This window comes from Dicentrarchus labrax, unplaced genomic scaffold (genome assembly GCF_905237075.1).
Source record: "Dicentrarchus labrax unplaced genomic scaffold, dlabrax2021, whole genome shotgun sequence".
Classification (NCBI taxonomy): domain Eukaryota; kingdom Metazoa; phylum Chordata; class Actinopteri; family Moronidae; genus Dicentrarchus; species Dicentrarchus labrax.
In genome coordinates, this window is record NW_026136706.1 from 25,996,483 (window position 1) to 26,021,809 (window position 25,327).

Below are 25,327 nucleotides of genomic sequence, written 5' to 3' on the forward strand. Positions count from 1 at the left end.
TTACACAGGATTTAAAGCAAAATTTAAAAGAATATTTCAAGACAAACGATAATGGAGAGATGACCCCATCAATTCTATGGGTGAGCTAAAGCAGTTATAAGGGGAAAGATGATTCAAATTGCATCTAAATTAAAGAAAATATGACTAGAAAAACAAACTAAATTAGAAAATAAAATAAAGCAGTTAGAATCAGAACATAAAACTACAGGAGCACATAATACTTTGTTAGAATTAAAAGAAAACAGGAAGGCTTTGGATAAGCTCCTCACATACAAAGCAGAAGGAGCCTGAAGATTTTCCAAACAACAATATTATGAGATGGGGAACAGAGCTTCGTAAATACCAGGCTAGTCGTGTGGTTCCTAAGATTGTACACCCCACACTTAAAAAAACAGTTTCACACCCTAAAGAAATAGCAGATGCTTTTGCAACATTCTATGAAAAGCTACATGAAGATACTAGATCAAAAACTAAAAATGACAATCCTGAGGCCTTTCTTTCCAGTCTGCATCTTCCATCATTGTCAGATGAAGCATTACAAATTATATCAGACCCACCAAATACATGATCGAAAGCTATTATATCAGTGATCCATAAAGAAGGTAAGGACCCGACATTTTGTGAAGGGTACAGACCCATTAGTTTGCTATATAACGACCAAAAGTTGCTACCTATATCCTGGCAAAAAGAATGCAAAAAATTATAACAAAATTGAATAATCCAGACCAGACAAGCTTCATCCCTGGCCAACAAGGAGCTAACCCTAACATTAAACATCATAACTTATGCCAAGAAAAATATGCAAAACTCTATGCTTATTAGTTTTGATGCTCAGTGAATTGGCAGTTTTTAAATAAGTAAGTAAAATTTTATTTATGTAGCACCTTTTTGACACAGAGATCCAAAGTGCTTTCCAAACAACAAATAAATAACACACAAAAACACAAACATAGAGCGCATGTAAAAACAAAGAAAGACAGATAAAACAAAAGGGAGGGATAAATGAAAAGAGACACGATAGATGAGAAAACAAACAAGGAGGTCTATAAAAAGGCTTGCCTGAAGAGGTGGGCTTTGAGCAGCCGCTTAAAACAGTCCACAGATTCAGTGAATCTAAGTGATTGGGGAAGACAATTACACAATGTTGGGGCTAAGGTAGAGCGTGGAACAGATAAAAGGCCGAGATTTGAGGAGCGAAGTAGCCGAGGCGTGGAATCAGGAACAAGGAGATCTGAAATGTAACTGGGAGAGAGGTCATGAAGTGCCTTATATGTAATCAGTAATATCTTATAATTGATTTTAAATTTTACAGGAAGCCAATGAAGGGATGCAAGAACAGGAGTAATGTGGGACCGACGGCTGGTTCTGGTTAAAAAGTCTGGCAGCTGCATTTTGGACAAACTGTAATCGGTTTAATGACGCCTGACTGAGGCACGTGTAGAGGGAGTTACAGTAATCTAGACGGGAGAATATTAAGCTGTGAATTAATTGTTCCAGATCACTGGAGGAAAGGAATCTTTTGATTTTTGCTACATTTTGTAGCTGCAGGAAACAGGACTGGACAAGTTTTGTGACCAATAAACTGATCAACTGCAGTGACCAATTTATCAGGGGCAAATAAAATTATTTCAGTTTTATCCGGATTTAAGTGGAGAAAATTAAGAGACATCCAGTCTTTGGTGGCAGCTAAACACTCATGGAGAGAGGACAGTTGATTCAGGTTATTGGGTTTCGCAGAAAAGTAGATCTGTGTATCATCCGCATAACGGTGGTATGACATGTCATGGAAGCGGCTGAACAAATGACCCAGAGGAAATATGTACAGGGAGAACAGAACTGGACCAAGAACCGACCCCTGAGGGACACCACACAGCAGGGGTGCAATTCAATTCAATTCAATTTAATTTTATTTGTATAGCGCCAATTCATAACAGAAGTTATCTCAGGACACTTTTCAAATAGAGCAGGTCTAGACCGAACTCTTTAAAACATTAATTACAGAGACCCAACAGTACCACCATGAGCAAGCACTTGGCGACAAGGGCAAGGAAAAACTGCCTGTTAAAAGGCAGAAACCTAGGACAGATCCTTCGGCTCTAGGTGGGTGGTCGTCGGTCTCGACCAGTTGGGGTGAGAGAGAGAGAGAGAGACACAGAGAGAGAGCGAGAGACAGACAGACGGACAGGTTCACAGCAACAACAGTATTGGCAATGGCAATCTAGCAGGACCATGGCAGGAGGCTCCACCAGGATCGATAAGAACCTGCGAGACGAGAAAGCACAAGAACTCCGGGGAAGAAGTGAAGTTAGTAACATGCATTAATGGAACATAAATGAGTGCAGAAAGAGAGAGGAAGGGAGGAGCTCAGTGCACCATGGGAAATCCCCCGATAGTCTAAGCCTATAGCAGCATAACTAAGGGATGGTTCAGGACTCACCTGATCCAGCCCTAACTATAAGCTTTATCAAAGAGGAATGTCTTAAGCCTACTCTTGAATGTGGTGAGGGTGTCTGCCTCCCGAACCACAACTGGAAGCTGGTTCCACAGGAGAGGAGCTTGGTAACTGAAGGCTCTGGCTCCTGTTCTACTTTTAGAGACTATAGGAACCACAAGTAGCCCAGCATTCAGAGAACGTAGTGTTCTAGTGGGGTAATAGGGTAAGAAGAGGAAACATTATTATTAATGCAGACATTAGTCTAGGCAGTGGCTGAACACTGGCAATTTTAAAGAGGTCAGGTACAGACCCTGATATGAGAGAGAAATTGATGAGAGAAAGCAGGCTAGGACCTAAGACAGGGAGTATGGTTTTTAAAAATGTTGTAGGAACTATGTCATGTTTTTGAAAGGATCTGTAGAGAGATAGGAGCAAAATCAGACAGTAAAATAGGACGACTGAATGTTGCAGGGGGAAGAACAGTTAAAGGAAAATGAGACCCTATACCATTGATCTTGCCAATTTTTCACAGTCAGCAGGAGAGGAGGCATGAATAGCAGGAGGAGATGGAGTTACAAGCTGGTTGATAGTAGTAAACAAAAACCTTGGGTTATGTTTATTGCTAACAATCATATCAGAAAAGTAGGCAGCTTGCGCATCTTTAATAGTCTGGTTCAAGTTAAACAGTAGTTTCTTCATGTAGAAGCGGTGTACTTCAAGTTTGTGCTTTTCCCAATTTCGCTCAACCTTCCTATATTTCCTTCTTTATTCAGTCCTTCCAGAAAAAGTTTTTTGTGATTGTTGCGGGCAAAAATCCTTGATTATGCGGCACGTTTTCTTAAAAAAATGCGATGGAATATGCAGGATATTTATGCAATTTTATGCGATGAAATTGCGGGAACTTGCAAAAACTGCGGCTTCATCGTGGGGTTTGCAGCTTTTCGATGATGTTCACGTCGCGTAATTACGTCACTTCATAACGTTCCCATGGCAACAGGGGAAAATGGCTGCTCTTGTGTGAAGTAAACGCAACATTTTTCAACTTTCTGCTAAGATATATCTGACTTTTTTTGCAACGAAAATGCGGGGATACTGAAATCATGCAAGCCCCATGTATTTTGCACGGATATCTGCAATTTATGTGGCAAAAGTGTGGCGTATTTGAAAAAATGCTGCCCCCGCTATAATATATGCCTACTTTGGCTGATTATGCATTGAATTGTGCAATCGCATAATCGCGTTTTTCTGGAGGGACTGTTTATTGTCTAATATTGTTGTTGATCCATAGATAGATATTCCTTTATTTGTCCCACAATGGGGAAATTCCAAAGCGAGGAGGGAGTTTTATTAATAACTGGGACAGCCCTGGATGTATATGGAGCAGAAAAATCAAGGGCTGATGTACACAAATTATTAAACCAGCTAATTTGATCATTAATATTGAGAAGTGAGGGGGAGAATTAGCCAGACCAGAAAAATGGCTACAAAATGTGGCTGCTGACTGATTATTAAAGATGCGAGAGTGGATTATACGTTTCTGGGATGGTGAAGCAGTTATATGTGTATCAAAAGTAGGGATGCTCGATATTGGCTTTTCTGCCAATATCCGATATTCTGATATTGTCCAACTCTCAATTTCCGACACCGATATCACCCGATACGGATATATTCAGGCTTTACACACCAAAACTGTTAGGTAACAGCATAACATATCTCCTATTGTGGAATTAACACATTATGCCTAATTTTATTGTGATGCCCCACTGGATGCAACATGGCTTTCCAAATGTAAACACTGTCTGTGCAAAATAAGAGAACAACTTCAACTTTCATTGTATTAACACTGAAAAGAGCGCTAACGCTAATCGCTAGCTTTGGTTAATGTGTTTAATTGTATTATGCACCTGAAGGAATGCTAATGTAAATTCTAAGCCAATTGTTAGTTTGGTTAAGGAACAGCTCATAGCAGGGTAAAATATTTAAGGTGCATTGCACTTATTTTGTGTAATATTGTAATATTAAAATCATTCAGCTTTAAATTGTTTGCTTGTTAGCCACGGTTAGCAACCAACCAGTCTAGCGTGTAGTTGTTGTTGTTATACGTCATCTAGCGTGCCGGTAAACGTCCCATGCTGTGTTCATGCAGGCTTGGAAAGGCTGAAGCCTACAGAACAAACATCGATTATAAAAGCCCGATACCGATAATTCTTGATATTAAATCTTTTAGTGAATATCGGTGGATAATATCGGAGGGCCGATATTATCGGACATCCCTAATCAAAAGTAATACATTTGTGGCCAGAGACAAAATCCTGCATATTCAGGGAACTAAGAAACAGATCCAGAGTAAAAACTAAGTCAATGGTGTGCCCACGGTTATGTGTAGGGCCAGAGATGTGCTGCACAAGGTTAAAAGATTTACAAATGTTTAAAAAGTCTGTGGTAAATGGATTTGAAGTTTTATCAATATGAATGTTACAGTCACCAGCTATAATGGCCTTATCAAATTTGAGCACGAGAGAGGACAGTAGGTCAGAGAATTCAGTGAGGAAACCACTGCTGGAGTTGGACTTGGGGGGAATCCTGAGAGGGGGGTTCTACAGGGTGACTGCCTCAGCCCTTTGCTTTTTGCTGTAAATATAGAACCCCTAGCTGCATTAATCAGACAGAATGATAGTATTAAAGGCATAAAAGATCATTGTCAAATAGAACACAACATTTCTCTCTATGCAGATGACAGATTGACATATATTAGTGATCCAGTTTCCTCTGTCCCAGCATCAATGAGAAATTTAAAGGAATAATATAGGCTATAAAATTAATCAATCATAGTCAGGGGCAATGATGCTGGTAGCGCACTGTCCTGCATAATTAACAGGCAGTATTAAATTCCACTGGTCTAATCAAGGGTTAAGATACTTGGGTATCATCATAACGCCTGACGAATCACAGCTGTACAAGGCCAACTATGGCAAACAAAACTAAAAAATGACCTTACAAGATGGGAAGTTCTCCCCTTATCCCTAAAAGGACGAGTGGAAACGATAGGAATGAATATATTAGGCTGCCCTTTTTGTTCCAATCTCTACCCATAGAGGTCCCAACTTCCACATTCAAAATAATCAATAATTAATCTAAATTTATATGGCAAAAGAAAAGACCCAGAATTAGATTGAAAAGAATGTTATGCACAAAAAAAAAATGGAGGCCTTGATTTACCTAACCGGAAAAAATATTATTGGTTATTATATTACAATGGTTATTATATCTTATATTATATCTAGAAAATACAGACTTCTTTCCATCTAAATTAAGAACAGGGTTCAAGAAATGGGAGCGGAATGGCTTAGTTATGTTGGACCAATTATTTGACGGGGGAGTCCTCATGTCCTATCAGCAGCTCAGACATAAATACAACCTTCCAACCCATGATTTTTTAAAATATCTCCAACTGAGACACTATTTACAGAAACACAAAGAATGGGGCAAACTATGCACTTTACCCTCTAATATAGAACACTTCTTTATTTTAATAATTAATGGGACTGTTAATAAGAAGGTTATATCAGGGGTGACCCAGGGGTTTCAGCCAATTATAGACCGATTTCTAACCTCCCCTTCCTCTCTAAGATTCTGGAGAAGGTAGTCGCCAAAGAGTTGTGTGACTTTTTACATAACAATAGTTTATTTGACGATTTTCAGTCAGGATTTAGAGTTCATCATAGCAAAGAGACAGCTCTGGTTAAAGTTAATAATGACCTTCTGATTGCTTCAGACAATGGACTTGTCTCTGTACTTGTATTATTGGATCTTAGTGCTACATTTGACACCATTGACCATAATATTCTTTTACAGAGACTTGAGCATCAAATTGGCATTAAAGGAACTGCACTAAGGCAGTTTAAGTCATACTTATCAGATTGTTCGCAGTTTGTACATGTTAACGATGAATCTTCAATAAATACTACAGTTTGTCATGGAGTTCCACAAGGTTCTGTACTTGGACCAATACTATTTACTCTATATATGCTCCCTTTAGGCAACATTATTAGGAATCACTCCATTAACTTTCACTGTTATGCAGATGATACACAGATATATCTATCGATCAAGCCCGATGAAATTAATCAATTATCTAAATTACAAACATGTCTTAAGGACATAAAATCCTGGATGACAATTTTCTGACGTTAAATTAAGAAAAAAAAGAAATTCTTGTTCTTGGCCCCAAAAACCTTAGAGACTCACTGCCTAAAGATATAGTTACTCTAGATGGCATTACCTTGTCCTCTAGCACCACTGTCAGGAATCTTGGAGTTATCTTTGATCAGGATTTGTCTTTTAACTCCAACATGAAGCAGACCTCTAGGACTGCCTTCTTTCATTTACGTAATATTACAAAACTTAGACACATACTATCACAGACAGATGCAGAAAAACTAATCCATGCATTTGTTACTTCAAGGCTGGATTACTGCAACTCTTTATTATCAGGTTGCATCAATAAGTCCATTAAAACGCTCCAATTAATTCAGAACGCTGCAGCACGAGTACTGACAGGAACTAGAAAAAGAGATCACATCTCTCCTGTACTAGCTTCTCTGCACTGGCTTCCTGTAAAATGTAGAATAGAATTTAAAATCCTCCTCCTCACCTATAAAGCTCTTCATGGTCAGGCCCCTTCATATCTTAAAAAGCTCATAGTACCCTATTACCCCACTAGAACACTACGTTCTCTGAATGCTGGGCTACTTGTGGTTCCTATAGTCTCTAAAAGTAGAACAGGAGCCAGAGCCTTCAGTTACCAAGCTCCTCTCCTGTGGAACCAGCTTCCAGTTGTGGTTCGGGAGGCAGACACCCTCACCACATTCAAGAGTAGGCTTAAGACATTCCTCTTTGATAAAGCTTAGAGTTAGGACTGGATCAGGTGAGTCGTGAACCATCCCTTAGTTATGCTGCTATAGGCCTAGACTATCGGGGGATTTCCCATGGTGCACTGAGCTCCTCCCTTCCTCTCTCTTTCTGCACTCATTCATGTCCCATTAATGCATGTTACTAACTTCACTTCTTCCCCGGAGTTCTTGTGCTTTCTCGTCTCGCAGGTTCTTATCGATCCTGGTGGAGCCTCCTGCCATGATCTTGCTGGATTGCCATTGCCAATACTGTTGTTGCTGTGCACCAGTCTGTCTGTCTGTCTCTCTCTCTCTCTCTCTCTCTCTTTCTCGCTCTCTCTCTCTCTGCCTCTCTCTCTCTCTCTCTCTCTCTCTCTCTCGCTCTCTCACCCCAACTGGTCGAGACAGATGACCACCCACCTAGAGCCGGAGGATCTGTCCTAGGTTTCTGCCTTTTAACAGGCAGTTTTTCCTTGCCCTTGTCGCCAAGTGCTTGCTCATGGTGGTACTGTTGGGTCTCTGTAATTAATGTTAAAGAGTTCGGTCTAGACCTGCTCTATTTGAAAAGTGTCCTGAGATAACTTCTGTTATGAATTGGCGCTATACAAATAAAATTGAATTGAATTGAATTGAATTGCTCATGGTGGTACTGTTGGGTCTCTGTAAATAATGTTGTAAGGAGTTTGGTCTAGACCTGCTCTATATGAAATGTGTCCTGAGATAACTTCTGGACTGAATTGGCGCAGTAACTACCGGCCAATAACCTGTCTCTCCACAACATGGAAGGCCCTATCAGGTATCATCGCGGCTAAGATGAGTAAGCACGTAGCCCAATACATGAGCGGGGCTCAGAAGGTAATTGGTAGCAACACCAGAGGAGCCAAGCACCAGCTACTGGTAGATAGAGCAGTCGCCCGAGACTGTAAGAGCAGGAAGACCAACCTGTGCACCGCCTGGATCGACTACAAGAAAGCTTACGACTCAATGCCCCACACGTGGATACTGGAATGTCTGGAACTGTATAAGATCAACAGGAACCTAAGGGCCTTCATCCAGAATTCGATGGGAATGTGGAAGACAACCCTAGAAGCCGACTCAAAGCCAATTGCCCAAGTCAACATCAAATGCGACATATACCAAGGAGATGCGCTATCACCCCTGCTGTTCTGCATAGGCCTGAACCCCCTCAGTCAGATCATCACAAAGAGTGGCTACGGGTACCAATTCCGAAGTGGAGCAACAATTAGCCACCTGCTCTACATTGATGACATCAAGCTGTACGCCAGGAATGAGCGAGAAATCGACTCGCTGATCCACACCACCAGGATCTACAGCAACGACATAGGGATGTCATTCGGATTGGACAAGTGCGGCCGGATGGTCTCAAAGAGAGGCAAGATGATCAGAACTGAAGGGGTTGACCTACCAGAGGGCAACATAGGTGATATCCAAGACAGCTACAAGTACCTTGGTATCCCACAGGCTAATGGAAACCACGAGGAAGCCGCAATGAAGTCAACCACAACCAAATACCTCCAGAGAGTAAGGCAGGTCCTGAAAAGTCAGCTGAATGGCAGGAACAAGATCCAAGCCATCAACATGTACGCACTACCAGTCATCAGATACCCTGCTGGGATCATAAGCTGGCCAAAGGAGGAGATAGAAGCCACAGATATCAAGACAAGAAAGCTCCTCACCATGCACAGAGGGTTTCACCCCAAATCCAGCACCCTGAGACTGTACGCTAAGCGGAAAAAGGGAGGCTGAGGACTAGTACATCAGAAAAATGGCCACAAAGGATGAACTGCTAAGTGAATGTCTCAGGCAACAGAAACCCGATAAGAGTGCAGAGGAAGAGGAGCAGACAACCTGGAGGGACAAGCCCCTACATGGCATGTACCACCGCGATATTGAAGAAGTGGCTGATATCAAGAAGACCTACCAATGGCTGGAAAAGGCTGGACTCAGAGACAGCACAGAGGCACTGATCATGGCAGCACAAGAACAGGCCCAAGGTACAAGAGCCATAGAGGCCAAGATCTACAAGAGTAGATCTGACCCAAGGTGCAGACTATGCAAATAGTCCAGCACATAGTAGCAGGGTGTAAGATGCTAGCCGGTTCAGCGTACATGGAGAGACACAACCAAGTGGCTGGAATAGTGTACAGGAACATCTGTACCCAGTATGGAATAGAAGTACCCAAATCCCAATGGGCCGCACCACAGAAGGTGGCTGAGAACAACAGGGCCAAGGTGCTGTGGGACTTCAGCTTCCGGACTGACAAACAGGTCCTGGCCAACCAACCAGACATAGTGGTGGTAGACAAGGATCAGAAGAAAGCGGTGGTGATAGATGTGGCCATACCAGCAGACGCCAACATCAGAAAGAAGGAACACGAAAAGGTTGAAAAGTACCAAGGGTTGAAAGAACAGCTGGAGCAGATGTGGAAGGTCAAGGCGAGCGTGATCCCCGTGGTAGTAGGAGCACTCGGGGCAGTGACCCCCAAACTGGGGGAGTGGCTCCAACAGATCCCAGGAACAACATCAGAAGCCTCAGTCCAGAAGAGCATAGTCCTAGGAACAGCTAAGATACTGCGCAGAACCCTCAAACTCGCAGGCCTCTGGTAGAGGACCCGAGCTTGAGGATGACACAGATACCACCCCAAGAGGGTGAGAGGGAAGTTTTTTTTTATAGTGGACAGAGCTTCTGGGTCTGTGAAGGGTTTCTCTCTCTAACAGCCAACAGGGGGCAGCTCCACTCTGATAGTATTAAGTCTTATAGAGAAGTTGATTTATGAGCTCAGTTTCCTGATGAGTTTTCTTCGACTGAAAGAAGGTTGTTTAGTCGTTTCTTTCAACAAGTTAACTTGTTTCAATTTCAAAACTTAAATCCTCTTTCATGTTTTTTTATGTTTCCTGTTTAGATTTCTGCCTTCTACACAGGTATTTCTTCCCTCGATCACCTGTCCGTGGCTTGCTGCCAGATTTCGACGTTTTGCAATGAAACAGGAAGTTGTCATAACTTCAGTGTTCTTTGTCCAATCTCCACTAAAGTTCATGTTTGATAAGACAGACGACCACCCACCTAGAGCCGGAGGATCTGTCCTAGGTTTCTGCCTTTTAACAGGCAGTTTTTCCTTGCCCTTGTCGCCAAGTGCTTGCTCATAGTGGTACTGTTGGGTCTCTGTAATTAATGTTAAAGAGTTCGGTCTAGACCTGCTCTATTTGAAAAGTTTCCTGAGATAACTTCTGTTATGAATTGGCGCTATACAAATAAAATTGAATTGAATTGAATTGAATTGAATTGAATAAGAGTCCTGCCCTGAACACATCTACATGCAAATATTCAGTCCTACTCATAGCGCCACCTACTGGAAACAGGAAGCCTTGTACAACAATCATCATGTAATTTACGTGAAATTTTATCGGTGTGGTCTACACATGATTTGCTAGCACATAAAGCGACCTCAGCATGGACCAACGCACAAAGACTGGGTCAGTCTAACCTTAAACTATCACTGCATGCAGTTTTAATCTTGACATAATATGATATGATATGATACAGATTTGGATATAGATCCATAAAGTAGTATACTACTGGATATTTCAAGATACAGTCCTTTTTGTCCAGTGATTTCCCAAAGGCGCCTACTGTGAGTAGCTTGTAAGTGAGACCCTGCAGTGAATTAGATGCAAACAGCCCTTACCCCGTCAAGAGGCAACATTTTAAATAAGAATTTGTTCGTAATGAGGTTAAATAAAGGTTCAATAAAGACTCCTCTCACTATTTGTGTAACTAGTGAATGTGTTTAATTAGTCTGAGTGAAGCAGAATGTTTCCTGCTGATGAGAAAGCAGAGCTCTTGTTCACAGCATCCTTTATCCTCATCTGTCTATCAGACGCAGAAACAGAGTGACAGCAGGATAATCCTACTCTGATCAAAGACTTTCTTAATGTTTGTGTCTGTGAAGGTTTTCACTTCAAAGTCACACTGAATTATTATTATTATTTCACACTGAAACACAACAAGTGAGCAACTGAGTCACTGAGAGGAAATGGCTGCAGGATTCACACTACAGAAAATCAACAGCAACAACGATAAACTGCAGCTCGCTGTGATGAAAAAATATCACCCTAACATCACTCTGTTGTAACTGTGGGGAAACATTTCATCTGTAACAATTCCTCATTAAAGATACTAACTAAACTCTAGAGCTACGTTCTATATAAAGTTGATTCAATCAATAATCTATAATCGATGGCGCATATCCCCTTTGTGCCTGCGTCAGCGTTGTGGTTGTTTGCCAGAAGCTGTCATACATTGACTGTTTATCCAGTCTGAAGCCACATGTTTACCATCCACTGTTTAGATCTTGGTGCTTTTTAACTCTAGATTTGAACCAGATGAAGGACTTTAGTCATCGAATGTCTGGATCTTAAGTTATCAGAGAAACAAGCTGGGCTAACATTAGCAGCAGCTCGGCTGGCAGCCCCTCCGGGACGTCCTTTGTCTGCCCAACAGCGTGGGAGAAGCAGTGATTTTTAAGGTTGAACTGGGTAAGGTTATTCAGTGTTTTTAGCGGTTTTAATCCAATTTTTTTTTGAGAGGTGGAGAGCTCTGTGGATAATTGGGCTCATATTGTATGTTTAACTGACCTTTAACCTGTGTTTATGTCACTGTTCATAGTCTGAATCTGAGCGGCTGGACAGGAAATGGTCTGTCTGAAGGTTTGAAAACTCTGTGCTTTGAATAAAGTTAAACAATCTGGAACCTTCAGCTGTCAAACAAACATTAGGTTTCTTTTCAGCAGAAGAAGAAACGACCTTGAAAGCAGGTGAAACCAGGTGAGTATGTTATTATTCAGTCAGTGTGTGACGTTTAAGTCTCATCTGTAACCGACTTTAGTTTTTATTGTGAATATAAATATTCCTTATTTCTGTTATCTGCTGGGAATGTTTCTCACTAACGTCTGAAAGCCTGAAGACGGCTCAGGGCTCAATGTTTGTGTGTGTGTGAGTGTGAGTGTGTGTGTGTGTGTGAGTGTGAGTGTGAGTGTGTGCGTGTGTGTGTGAACTGAATTTATTACAAACTGGAAGCTGGAGGTTCTTGTTTGTCCCACAGGACCTGAACACATCGTCAATACACAGGGGTCCAGTGTGTGGGTGTGTGTGTGTGAGTGTGCTGGTCTGGGATCAGTCTGATATGTTATCAGCAGTCTGTTTATCAGCCTGCAGAGACTGAGGCATTAGCAGGGAATTATCAGCTCATTAAGACTCCTAACGAGGGAGTCTTAACAAGATTCTGACAGCTCATTTAGACATTCACTAAAACTGTACAACATCGTCACAGGTTTCTGATTCAATTCAATTTCAATTTTTAAAAACAATTTTATTTGTATAGCGCCAATTCATAACAGAAGTTATCTCAGGACACTTTTCAAATAGAGCAGGTCTAGACCGAACTCCTTATAACATGATTTACAGAGACCCAACAGTACCACCATGAGTAAGCACTTGGCGACGGGGGCAAGGAAAAACTGCCTGTTAAAAGGCAGAAACCTAGGACAGACCCTTCGGCTCTAGGTGGGTGGTCGTCTGCCTCGACCAGTTGGGGTGAGAGAGAAAGAGAGAGAGAGAGAGACAGACAGACAGACAGGTGCACAGCAACAACAGTAGCAACAACTATACTAATAGTAGTGACTGATGATGATGAACATGACAACAGCAACGATGGGAGACAACAAGCAGCGACAACAGCAACAACAGTAACCGTAGCAATAATAGCACTTATAATAATAATAACACTAATATCAGTGACATTAGCCATGGCAGTCAAGCAGGACCATGGTAGGAGGCTCCACCAGGATCCATGAGAACCTGCGAGATGAGAAAGCACAAGAACTCTGGGGAAGAGACTGGTTGATAAAAGGTCAACTCCCAGAGTGCACTGCTGTAAATCAGGTTCTGAATATTCCTGATTATTAAAGCTTCCTGTTATTTGTCACTAATTGCAAGACAATTAATTCCAGTTAATCACTAAAGTTTGTGTCAGACAGATCTAAGGTCAGCTGAAAGTTTTCCATCATAATGAATGACTACTGAATAAATATTTACAACTTTTACGAGAGGAAGCATCAGAGTTTGTAAATGAACCAACCTTAAATGAACGTCGATCCAGTGATTGTGAAATATTAATTAACCAACATCCAATCAGGGAATGGTCGAGGCAGAAAGCCACCCACCTAGAGTCGGGGTCCTCTCTCTGTCCGAGGTTTCTGCCTCTGAAAAGGATGTTTGTCCTTGTCGCTGTCACCAAGGTCTTGCTCATGGTGGGAACTGTTGGGTCTCTGTAAATAATTTTAGGAGGAGTACGGTCTTTGAGAAGTTTCCTGAGATAACTTTTGTTATGAATTAGCACTATACATATAAAAAAAAAATTAATTGATAATGGCGGGATGATCAATGTTCAGACGTTTTGATCAATTTAAGATCAATTTGGACAATGGCTGTGGTTCAAAGGTTCTGTTATCGGTTGTGAATTTAATATCTGGTTCATATTTAAAGCTCATAACCTATACAAAGATCCTAAATATTAGTCAAAAATAAACGCGTTGGATCCCATCAACCACAACAGACAACCACCTAAGCAATATAATCAACTTTACAAGCCACATTACAGGAAGCCTGTAAAACCTGACAGCCTATCTAAATCAATGAAGTAAGTTAATTTAACTCAATCCTCCATAAAACGTAGAGTCACTCAATCCCGTGAATTAAACCCAACTCAGATATAAACTCAGTTGTTTTAGTCAACTTAAATGTGTGTAGTATTTTCAGCTTTGGTCATATAATTCAAGTTTGTTCCATTGACTCATTTTCTTTAAGTTAACTTTATATAATTACACAAATGTAGGTGCCACTGTGCTATAATGCCTAGGTTTTTATTTGATTTCAGTTTATTAATTATCATATGCTCAAATATGCATCCTTCTTAATGATCGCCCAAAGTGCAAAGATTAGATGTTAGTCACAAAAAGTAGGCTGTAGTTCAATCAGTGCTAATTATACTAATTGTCCAACATATGCAAGTAAGGAGTTTGTAAAATATTTGGACCCATGCTGTACATTTCTAAGTTAAAAGATTGTACTCAACATTTCTGGTTCACAGTGGGGAAACATTCTCTGGATAATAAACCTATTTGGCTAGTTAGTGCCTTCATCTGTCCGTCTGTGCAGCAGGGGATGAATAACTTTATAATGTATTTACATTTTTATCTTGTTCATATTTGTTCTGTGTGAAGCATATTGAGCTTACACTGTATGAAATGAATGGAGAGCGTTTCAACAAACATACAGTCGCTGGTTGATGGTTGGTGATCTGAGGTCAAAGCTCAACATCCAGATGAACAAAACATAATTGATAAAGAATAAACAGGACGAATTCACCAGTGTCTGACCTTGTTGACAACTTACAGACCAAACTGCTCTCTCTCTCTCTCTCTCTCTCTCTCTCTCTCTCTCTCTCTCAGGTTGTTTCTGTTCAGACGTTTGTGTTTAAATCTCAGAGGTGAAGCAAAACCAGTCAGACCTGCTGAGGTCAAACAAAAAGAGACGAGTGAGGCATGATGGGAAACTAATCTGCTGCTGCTCGTCTTCAGAGGGATTAAAAGATTCAGTTATTTCACTGTCAGGCTGAATTTAACTCAACAACAGCAGGATCACAAATAATCAGCAGAAACTGTTGCTGGCAGACGCCTGCTCTGATCGTCAATATTATTATTGATCAGATTATCAGATTATCTCACTGCGACATTTTCCTCTATTACACTAGACCAGCTTACTCAGAGTTTCATTCATTGTCATTTCATTGTTTTGATAGCTCAGTAAGATGATTATCTTTTTATGTTAACAACCGTTCTTTAGCTACAGATGATTTTCTGTTTAGAATAATAATCTTTCTTTATGTTTTCTGTGGCTGTAAATGAACTGAATGTTTTTGGTTGTGTTATTGCATCTGTTTGTTCTGATCGTCTCACACAGCTGAACCCTTCTGACACCAACAGCAGCTTCTTCTCTGATCAATAAATCTGTTTTATGTTCAGCTCGTCCGTCTCGCACTCTGGATGTGTCAACAGTCATCACGGCGACGGGCAGATGTCAGTCAGCTAAGGACATTTACATTTGAAATAAAGTTTTCTGTTTTTGGATGCCTGTAAAGCTTCCAGTAATAAGTGAGAGAGATTGTTTGATCATATGTCTGCTGCTGGTTATTGATCACTGATCTGATCTGATGTTTCTGCTGATCAGATCTAGTTTCATCAGAGTGCCGTTTTACCTAAACAACAATAATTCTTTATCTCACTGTCACGTCCTAATACACGATGACAGATTGACTGATGTTCAACAGAATCTCCTCTGGCTCACACCGAACTTCATACAGATTTCTCTCTGTTTTAAACTCAGGGCTGCTTCAATTCAATTCAATTTTATTTGTATAGCGCCAATTCATAACAGAAGTTATCTCAGGACACTTTTCAAATAGAGCAGGTCTAGACCGAACTCTTTATAACATTATTTACAGAGACCCAACAGTACCACCATGAGCAAGCACTTGGCGACAAGGGCAAGGAAAAACTGCCTGTTAAAAGGCAGAAACCTAGGACAGATCCTCCGGCTCTAGGTGGGTGGTCGTCTGTCTCGACCAGTTGGGGTGAGAGAGAAAGAGAGAGAGAGAGAGGCAGAGAGAGAGAGAGCGAGAGACAGACAGACTGGTGCACAGCAACAACAGTATTGGCAATGGCAATCTAGCAGGACCATGGCAGGAGGCTCCACCAGGATCGACAAGAACCTGCGAGACAAGAAAGCACAAGAACTCCGGGGAAGAAGTGAAGTTAGTAACATGCATTAATGGAACATGAATGAGTGCAGAAAGAGAGAGGAAGGGAGGAGCTCAGTGCACCATGGGAAATCCCCCAATAGTCTAGGCCTATAGCAGCATAACTAAGGGATGGTTCAGGACTCACCTGATCCAGCCCTAACTATAAGCTTTATCAAAGAGGAATGTCTTAAGCCTACTCTTGAATGTGGTGAGGGTGTCTGCCTCCAGAACCACAACTGGAAGCTGGTTCCACAGGAGAGGAGCTTGGTAACTGAAGGCTCTGGCTCCTGTTCTACTTTTAGAGACTATAGGAACCACAAGTAGCCCAGCATTCAGAGAACGTAGTGTTCTAGAGGGGTAATAGGGTACTATGAGCTCTTTAAGATATGAAGGGGCCTGACCATGAAGAGCTTTATAGGTGAGGAGGAGGATTTTAAATTCTATTCTACATTTTACAGGGAGCAAATGCAGAGAAGCTAGTACAGGAGAGATGTGATCTCTTTTTCTAGTTCCTGTCAGTACTCGTGCTGCAGCGTTCTGAATTAATTGGAGCGTTTTAATGGACTTATTGGGGCAACCTGATAATAAAGAGTTGCAGTAATCCAGCCTTGAAGTAACAAATGCATGGATTAGTTTTTCTGCATCTGTCTGTGATAGTATGTGTCTAATTTTTCTAATATTACGTAAATGAAAGAAGGCAGTCCTAGAGGTCTGCTTTATGTGGGAGTTAAATGACTGCTTCATTTCATTCATTACATTTTCAAAGGTTTCATCAGCCTCTTTCCCAGAGAATGACTGGGTTGAATGTGAGACTAAACAACAGACAAAAAAAACATTACATCTAGTTGCATAATGAATGAGTGAAAACCTGTTGACCAACACATACATACACACACACAGGTACTACAATGTCATCGCATCCTGTCAGAAAACAAGCGACCAAACTTCATTCATATTTTCAAACAATATCTCAGTAGCTGATTGGCTGATTGGGACAATATAGGAGGTTTTGGGGTTACTGAGGACGCTGAATTCATTTCTGACATTTTCTAAATACAAAATGGATGTTTCCGACATATGCTGGGGACCCATACTGTACATTTCAAACATAAAACTTTGGTAGACAGCATTTCTGGGTTCATGTTGCTGATAGGCTATTGCTACAGTCCGCTTCCTAAAAGTATGGATATTTCAATGTCACTATTATTTTACTGACTAAATGATAGTAAACTATAGAATAGTTTCACACTCTTCACCATTTAATCAGCCAATCTATACACAGTTATGGAATAACAGTGAAATATGAAACATCAGGCTGCAGAACCAGTGGTTCTCCACCAAAAAGTGAAACACAGCAACAGCAACCAAACTCCATTCGTATTTTGAGACATTTCGGTGACTGCTGGAGGAAGAGAAACAGAGCTGGAATAAAAAGCTGCTGCTGACCGACTCTGACCTGATGAGAGGAATCTGCTGTGTAAACATCAAACAGCAGCTACTTTCCCTCTCTGAGTCTCTGAGTCTCTGAGCAGATGTTGGAGCTCCTTCAGAGAATCTCTGAATCAACAACAACAAACAGCAGCAGGAGGACGAGAGGAGTCACTTCAAACATGCAGACACATAAACGCAGCTCAGTCTGCTGCTTCACAACAACAAAAATAGATTTTTTTACTGTTTCTGTCATTGAGACTTCACTACAGAGCTGACGTCACAATACAAATATCTCGACTTTGCCGCTTATCATGTGACGGTAAATAATAATAATGATACATATCAATGTAATAACATAGAATAATCCTCTGACAACATTATGTTTCTATACATTTGATCTGAACTGATCTGTTAGAGAGACAATGAATCATTTAGTTGTATCTATATGTGTGTGTGTGTGTGTGTGTTACCAACGTAGCATGGTATAATGACATGACACTAAAGTGCAATATTATTGTGAATATAAAAATCTTTAATAATCAATAACAACTGTCTTACATTATTAAAATCAATAACATTACTGTGTGTTATTGTAGTATTATAGAGTATAAGTACATATATCTGTGTGTTATTGTAGTATTATAGAGTATAAGTACATATATCTGTGTGTTATTGTAGTATTATAGAGTATAAGTACATATATCTGTGTGTTATTGTAGTATTATAGAGTATAAGTACATATATCTGTGTGTTATTGTAGTATTATAGAGTATAAGTACATATATCTGTGTGTTATTGTAGTATTATAGAGTATAAGTACATATATCTGTGTACACTACTGTGTGTTATTGTAGTATTATAGAGTGTAAGTACATATATCTGTGTACACTACTGTGTATTATTGTAGTATTATAGAGTGTAAGTACATATATCTGTAAACATTACCGGGGAATATTGTAGTATTATTAAAGTATTATCTGAGTACACATTTGGGTCTCTGCAGCCGCAGGCGCTCCTGATTTCATACATAAACCAGGACCCAGAGCTCTACAACCAGGTCAAGGTCAAACCGGATCACACAGAACCACAAACCGCAGACATAGAGACCGAGACAGAGACCGGGACAAACCACATTGAGCACCCGGAGCGCACTGCCGCCCGGGTCCAGGTGTAGTTCCGTACCTGCGTGCGGAGCGGCTCCCCGTGCTCAAAGACGCTCAAGAACGGGATCTCCAGGAACGAGGCCATCAGGTCCACCTGTAGCAGCTCCTCACGGGTCTGCGGGAAGGCCAGCACGGCAGAAACCCCCTGAACCACCACGCCCTGACAAACGCACCGGAACAGGGACTCCGGGTCCGCGGCGGACGGCTGCCGGGAAACCAGCTCCAGGCTCAGGTTGTAGGGCAGAAAGTTGTCCCGTCCCCGGTCCGGCTCTTGGTCCCGGTCCCGATCCCTGTCCCGGCTCATTGCGGCTGCCACACGACTCAGCGCCGCCTGGACCTGGACCCGAGCCGGTCGCTGCGCCGGCAGGAGCGCGCCGACCCGGACCGTGTGTCCGATCTGAGCCAGGAGGTGGCACGGCTCCGGGTGGAGAAGGCACGGCGGCGCGAGGAGGAGCTGCAGGAGGAGGACTCCGAGAGTCCGGGACCAGGAGAAGGTGTAAGACATCCTGCCGCGCGCTCAGCATCGCTCTGCCGCTCCTCCGGTTCTCCTCAGACTGACTGCTCCTCCTGCTGGAGAGAGACTGAGGGAGGGAGGAGACAGCGGTTGGGGGGGCGGGCGCTCCCAAAACACAGGAGGACGGAGGTGAAAACAAAGTGAGGGGTGAGGAGGTGCTGGAGTGGAGGAGGAGAAGCAGGAAGAGAGAAAAATAAGGAGGTGAAGAAGCAGAGAGGGGAGGAAAAAGGTGACGGCGGGGGGGGTGATTTACAGAGAGAAGAGGAGGAGATTTGGAAGTGATGTTAAAGGAGGTGTTGAAGAGGAAAAAGAGAGATGGGGAGGTGTATGAAGCCATGAGAAAGAGGAAAATAAGGAGGTGAAAGTAGGTAGGAGGTGTTACTTTGAAAGGAGGAAAAGCAGAAGAAAGAATGATGGAAAAGAAAACAAAGTGAATTGGGAAGAGGTGCTAGAGAGGAGGAGAAGGGCTCAGGAGGAGCAGGAAGAGAGGAAAATAAGAGGAGAGTGGAGGAAAAAGTGATGCAGGAGGTGCTTTACTGAGAAAAGGGGAGACACAGAGGTATAGAAGAGCAGAGGTGACTGTGAACCTGTCTGTCTGTCTGTGTCTCTCTCTCTCTCTCTCTTTCTATCAGAACCAGCATTAACTGTTTCAGCAGTTTGAGCTACAGAAGCTCGTCTGTTGGATCGGACCACACGGGCCAGCCTTCACTCCCCACCTGCATCAATGAGCCTCGGTCCCCCATGACCCTGTCTCTGGTTCTGTTCCTTCCTTGGACCACTTTTGATAGGTACTGACCTCTGCAGACCGGGAACCCCCCACAAGAGCTGCAGGTTTGGAGATGTTCTGACCCAGTCGTCCATCACAATGTGGTTCTTGTCAAAGTGGATCAGATCCTCACGCGGCCCATTTTTCCTGCTTCTAACACATCAACTCTGTCCACTGTCTGCCTGATATACCCCCCCCCCCCACTGTCAGGTCACTGATCAGCAGTGTTGGGGGTAATATAACGCATTACTAACTATATTTTGGTAATGTCATTACAGTTACTGAGTCCGGTAACGCGTTAAAATCTGAGCTGTCGCACAGGCGGTGATTTTGAAAAAACAACCCAAAAGAGGAGAAGAAGACGGTTTTAAATCAACAGAAGAAGAAGAAGACGGTTTGGTTTGGAGATGGCAACAACAACAACTGATAATTCAACGTTTTCTAAGTGGTTATACTCGCACTGTTTTGAATTTGTCACAGAAATGGATAAGAACCTCACAGTAAGGTGCACTTTATGTGCTGGTGGGAGGCCGAGGGAACGGTCTATGGCTAAAAATAGTACAAGTAACCTCAAGAAACACCTGGAGAGAGTGCACAGCAACCTTAAGCTAGCGGCTAAATTACCTCTTGCTAGCAAACAGATGGTAGATGACGGCGCGAGCAGATCTAAACAACGAAAGTTGGATTTCTCCAGACCAGAGGTGAAGATGCTTGACCCAGGAGAAGTGAGAAGGCTGGTGGCTGAGTATGTTGTGGAGGATGCGCTGCCTCTTTCTGCAGTTGAGTTGCCGGCGTTTCAAAAGCTTGTCAGCAAAATCCCTGTTCGATCAAGTGACAAGGTAAAAACAAATCTCTAATGATACAGTCCTATTGTTGAGGTATAAACACATTTCCACAGATAGTTCATTTAAGATGAGACACTACAGGTGGTGTGAGAGGTGATTCAATGATTAAAAATTGTTTCAATTTGTTAAGTCAGTTGTGTTTGCAGAGGGATTTTCAAGGTTGTTATTGTCACATCATTTCAGAATACTTTAACAGTTAAGTAAAATAATAAATAATACATCTCCATGTTTTACAATACTCATAAATGAGACTGTGGGTGGTAATGAATAAAGCCCTCACTAAAAAAAATACGGACAGAAATATATAAAGTCACTAGAGATTTGTGTCTCAGTGTCTGAGGAAAAATCATTCACGGAAGACAACCTTTAAAACTATGCAATGTAAATTGAAATTCATATACTTGTAGTAGATTAAAAGAATACAAGTGAAAATATTAAAAAGCTTGATTTAAAAGAAATACAACCATAAATCATCAATCACAGTGAAAGTAACTAAAAAGTAAAGAGTAACTTATTACTCTACACAGAAGGTAATATTGTAAAGAAACTTATTACTTTCAAATGCAAGTAACTAGTAATATGAAATATATTTTACATTTTGGAAGTAACTTGTCCACCACTGCTGATCAGTGTATATTGTTGTACAGTGATTTTATTCAAAACTCCACAAGAAAAACACCATGTTTATGTTTGTTCTGTAAAGACAATTAGGTGGTCACAGAAACAGTACACAGGGAATACTGAAGATACACCACAAAGATGCTCCAGGAGTATTATTGCAGTATAAGTACACAAGATGTGATGTTTTGCTGCTACAGAGGATTTTGGGAAGAATCCAGCTCATTTTCACTCTGAGGTTCCGATTCGTCATCCTGAGAACATCACAGCAGACACAGTTACATAACACACACACACACACACACACACACACACACACACACACACATTAAATATTCCATACAAACCAGATCAGGAAGTGGAACACCAAAAATCAACATTAATTAGAAAAATAAAATCATCTGATTGATCCCCAGAGAGAAAAACTAACTGACCTTAAAACAGCTCTCTCTGGAATGGCGTTAGCGCCCCCTGCTGTCAGAGTGTCCACAGTGTAATGGCGTTAGCGCCCCCTGCTGTCAGTGTGTCCGCAGTGGAACGGCGTTAGCACCCCCTCTCTGTCAGAGTGTCTGATACAGGCATTCCTGTTGTAAATGTTTGTCACCATTGTCTTTACATTTGCTGTTGTAAGTATACACATATATGTATGTATATGTATACATAAAGTATATGTCATAATGTATAGAATAATGCAAGCAGACTGAAATCTGAAATCTCCAGCATAAACAAATGTATTTTTATATTTTATTAATTCATATAAATTCAATGTAAACATTACTGGCTGAGATAATGTGTATATTAGACTGTAATGTGTGGAATAAAGGAGTTATATGTGAACTTTAATTTCAGCATTCATCAGCCATTAGCAGTCCTGCTCACTAAATATCAGCATTAAAAACAACACTAGTTAGGGACCGAGCCAGCGACCGCTGGAGGTCCCTATTGTTTTTGCTTGATTTCTTACCTATTCTTCTTCTTATTTTTAGCCCCCTTCGACTGCGTTTTTGCCCCCCTGAACATATACGAAAAGTCAATTTTATTTGGCAAAGTTGTCAGGCCTGGTGAAAATGGGGATATTCTATGCGTCGCTTTCGGGTTGGCCACTAGGTGGCACTACTATCATAAAAAGTGCGTTTAGGCTAATAACTTCTGCATAGTTTATTGCACATTCATAAACCTTGTATCCACGCGTTCTGTGAATGGTATGTCCGATTGACACCAAACTTGGGTCCATAGTTCCACATTCACTTCCTTAAGCATCGTGCACAATTTCAGGCCATCGCCACTAGGTGGCGCTCTTTAAAATGTAGAAGTTTATATCTCTACAACGGTTTGTGTGATTAAGATGAAACTTGGTATGATGCTTCCCCATGGCTCCCTGAGGCTCGCTAAAAAATGTGTCAACAATCTGCCACTAGGTGGCGCTCTGGTGGCATGGTAAATCACGGAGACCGTAATAGTTATGAAAATGAAATTCACAGGGCATGTGTAGAGTGGGGCCTGAAGCTCACATACCAAAAATCGTGTTTGTTGTGTGTGTAGCGCCCCCTACAGGATAAAAAAAACCGCAGCCCCGGCGCCACGTTTCACCAATATGTACGAAACTTGGTAGGCATGTGTAACATGCCGGGACGTACAAAAAAGCCTCTTGGACCCATACCCCAAACCCCACAGGAAGTCAGCCATTTTGATTTAAAGTTTCACTTTCGGCGAACTTTTCGCGTTGTATTTGAATGAACTCCTCCTAGGGAATTTAACGGATATGCTTAAAAATTGGTCAGTACAGTCAAAAAATGGTGCTGATTAAAAGTTGTGCTATTTGTGCATGTACATTAAAGGGCGTGTCCGTGGCATGGCATCAAAGTCAGCCATTTAGATTTTTTTGGTCATTTTCTGTGATTTTTCGCGTTGTATTTGAACGAACTCCTCCTAGGGAATTTATTGGATCTTCTTCAAAATTGGTCAGTACAGTCAAAAAATGGTGCTGATTAAAAGTTGTGCTATTTGTGACTGCACGTTAAAGGGCGTGTCCGTGGTACTCCCTCAAAGTTGGCCAGGTGGAATCGAATGTCAAACTGTGATGCTATTTCCGGCATTTAAGGGCTTCTGTTTTAACTAATTCCTCCTACAGATTTTATCAGATTGACTTCAAATTCGATCACTTCAATCTACACACATTGGTTATCAAAAGTTGTGCTATTTGTGACTGTATGTTTAACCGTGTGCCTGTGACGACGTGTCGAATTCCACCGATTGGCCATCAAACAGATAGTACTCATCTTCAGTGTACAGTCCCACCCTGAACACGTCCTCATAACTTCAGCGTAATGATCCAATCTCAATGAAACTTCACGTGTTTGATAACAGTCCCACCCTGAACACGTCTACATGACAATATTCAGACATAGTGATAGCGCCACATACTGGTAACAGGAAGTATCACGTTTTATACTTTCATGTTGTACTCCTCGCAGGATGATCAGATCCAGCTTAAATTTACTTATAAAATGCAAAACACATTGTTGATGCTATGTGTTGACTGAGGTGAGGGGGCGTGTCTGTGGGGTGGCGGGAAATTTTGATTTGATTTTCTGATGCAGAAAGAGAGAGGAAGAGAGGAGCTCAGTGCACCATGGGAAATCCCCCGATAGTCTAGGCCTATAGCAGCATAACTAAGGGATGGTTCAGGACTCACCTGATCCAGCCCTAACTATAAGCTTTATCAAAGAGGAATGTCTTAAGCCTACTCTTAAATGTGGTGAGATTGTCTGCCTCCAGAACCACAACTGGAAGCTGGTTCCACAGGAGAGGAGCTTGGTAACTGAAGGCTCTGGCTCCTGTTCTACTTTTAGAGACTATAGGAACCACAAGTAGCCCAGCATTCAGAGAACGTAGTGTTCTAGTGGGGTAATAGTGTACTATGAGCTCTTTAAGATATGAAGGGGCCTGACCATGAAGAGCTTTATAGGTGAGGAGGAGGATTTTAAATTCTATTCTACATTTTACAGGGAGCCAATGCAGAGAAGCTAGTACAGGAGAGATGTGATCTCTTTTTCTAGTTCCTGTCAGTACTCGTGCTGCAGCATTCTGAATTAATTGGAGCGTTTTAATGGACTTATTGGGGCAACCTGATAATAAAGAGTTGCAGTAATCCAGCCTTGAAGTAACAAATGCATGGATTAGTTTTTCTGCATCTGTCTGTGATAGTATGTGTCTATTTTTTGTAATATTACGTAAATGAGAGAAGGCAGTCCTTCAAATGCTTGATAACAGTCCCGCCCTGAACACGTGTACATGACCATATTCAGACATAGTGATAGCACCACCTACTGGCAATAGGAAGTAAGCGCTGCGTGGCGATTTTGAGCTGAGTCACGTGAAATGACCGTGCCAGTGACGACTTGTCGAATTCAGCGGATTCTCCATAAAACAGCACTCATAACTTCAGTGTGCAATGTCCAATCTCCAGTACATTTCATATATTCTGTAACAGTCTCGCCCTGAACATGTCCTCATAACTTCATCGTACGTGGTCCAATCTCAATGAAACTTCACGTGTGTTACAACAGTCCCACCCTGAACTTGTCTACATGATAATATTAAGACATAGTGATAGCGCCACCTACCGGCAACAGGAAGTAAGCGCTGCGTGGCAATTTTAATTATACAATTTTAAACTAAATATAGTTTATATCTATATAGAGCAGCTCGGAGTGGACATCAGTGATGTTATACACTGAGGAAACCAGTAGAAACAAGTGGAAACCAGTGGAAATGTTACAGTGG

General features: G+C 41.6%; 2 protein-coding genes across 2 annotated transcripts in view; one reads left to right on the plus strand and one right to left on the minus strand.

Annotated features, from left to right (window-relative positions):
• The window catches only part of grin3bb (glutamate receptor, ionotropic, N-methyl-D-aspartate 3Bb), a 92,030-nt gene extending 72,628 nt beyond the window's left edge, over positions 1–19,402 (minus strand). The window contains exon 1 of the mRNA XM_051403205.1: positions 18,818–19,402. Within this exon, the coding sequence (XP_051259165.1) occupies positions 18,818–19,303 (486 nt within the window). The 5' untranslated portion in view covers positions 19,304–19,402. The remainder of the gene's footprint in view (positions 1–18,817) is intronic.
• The window catches only part of LOC127365358 (uncharacterized), a 168,282-nt gene that overhangs the window by 33,142 nt on the left and 109,813 nt on the right, over positions 1–25,327 (plus strand). The gene's annotated exons all lie outside the window — the stretch shown is intronic.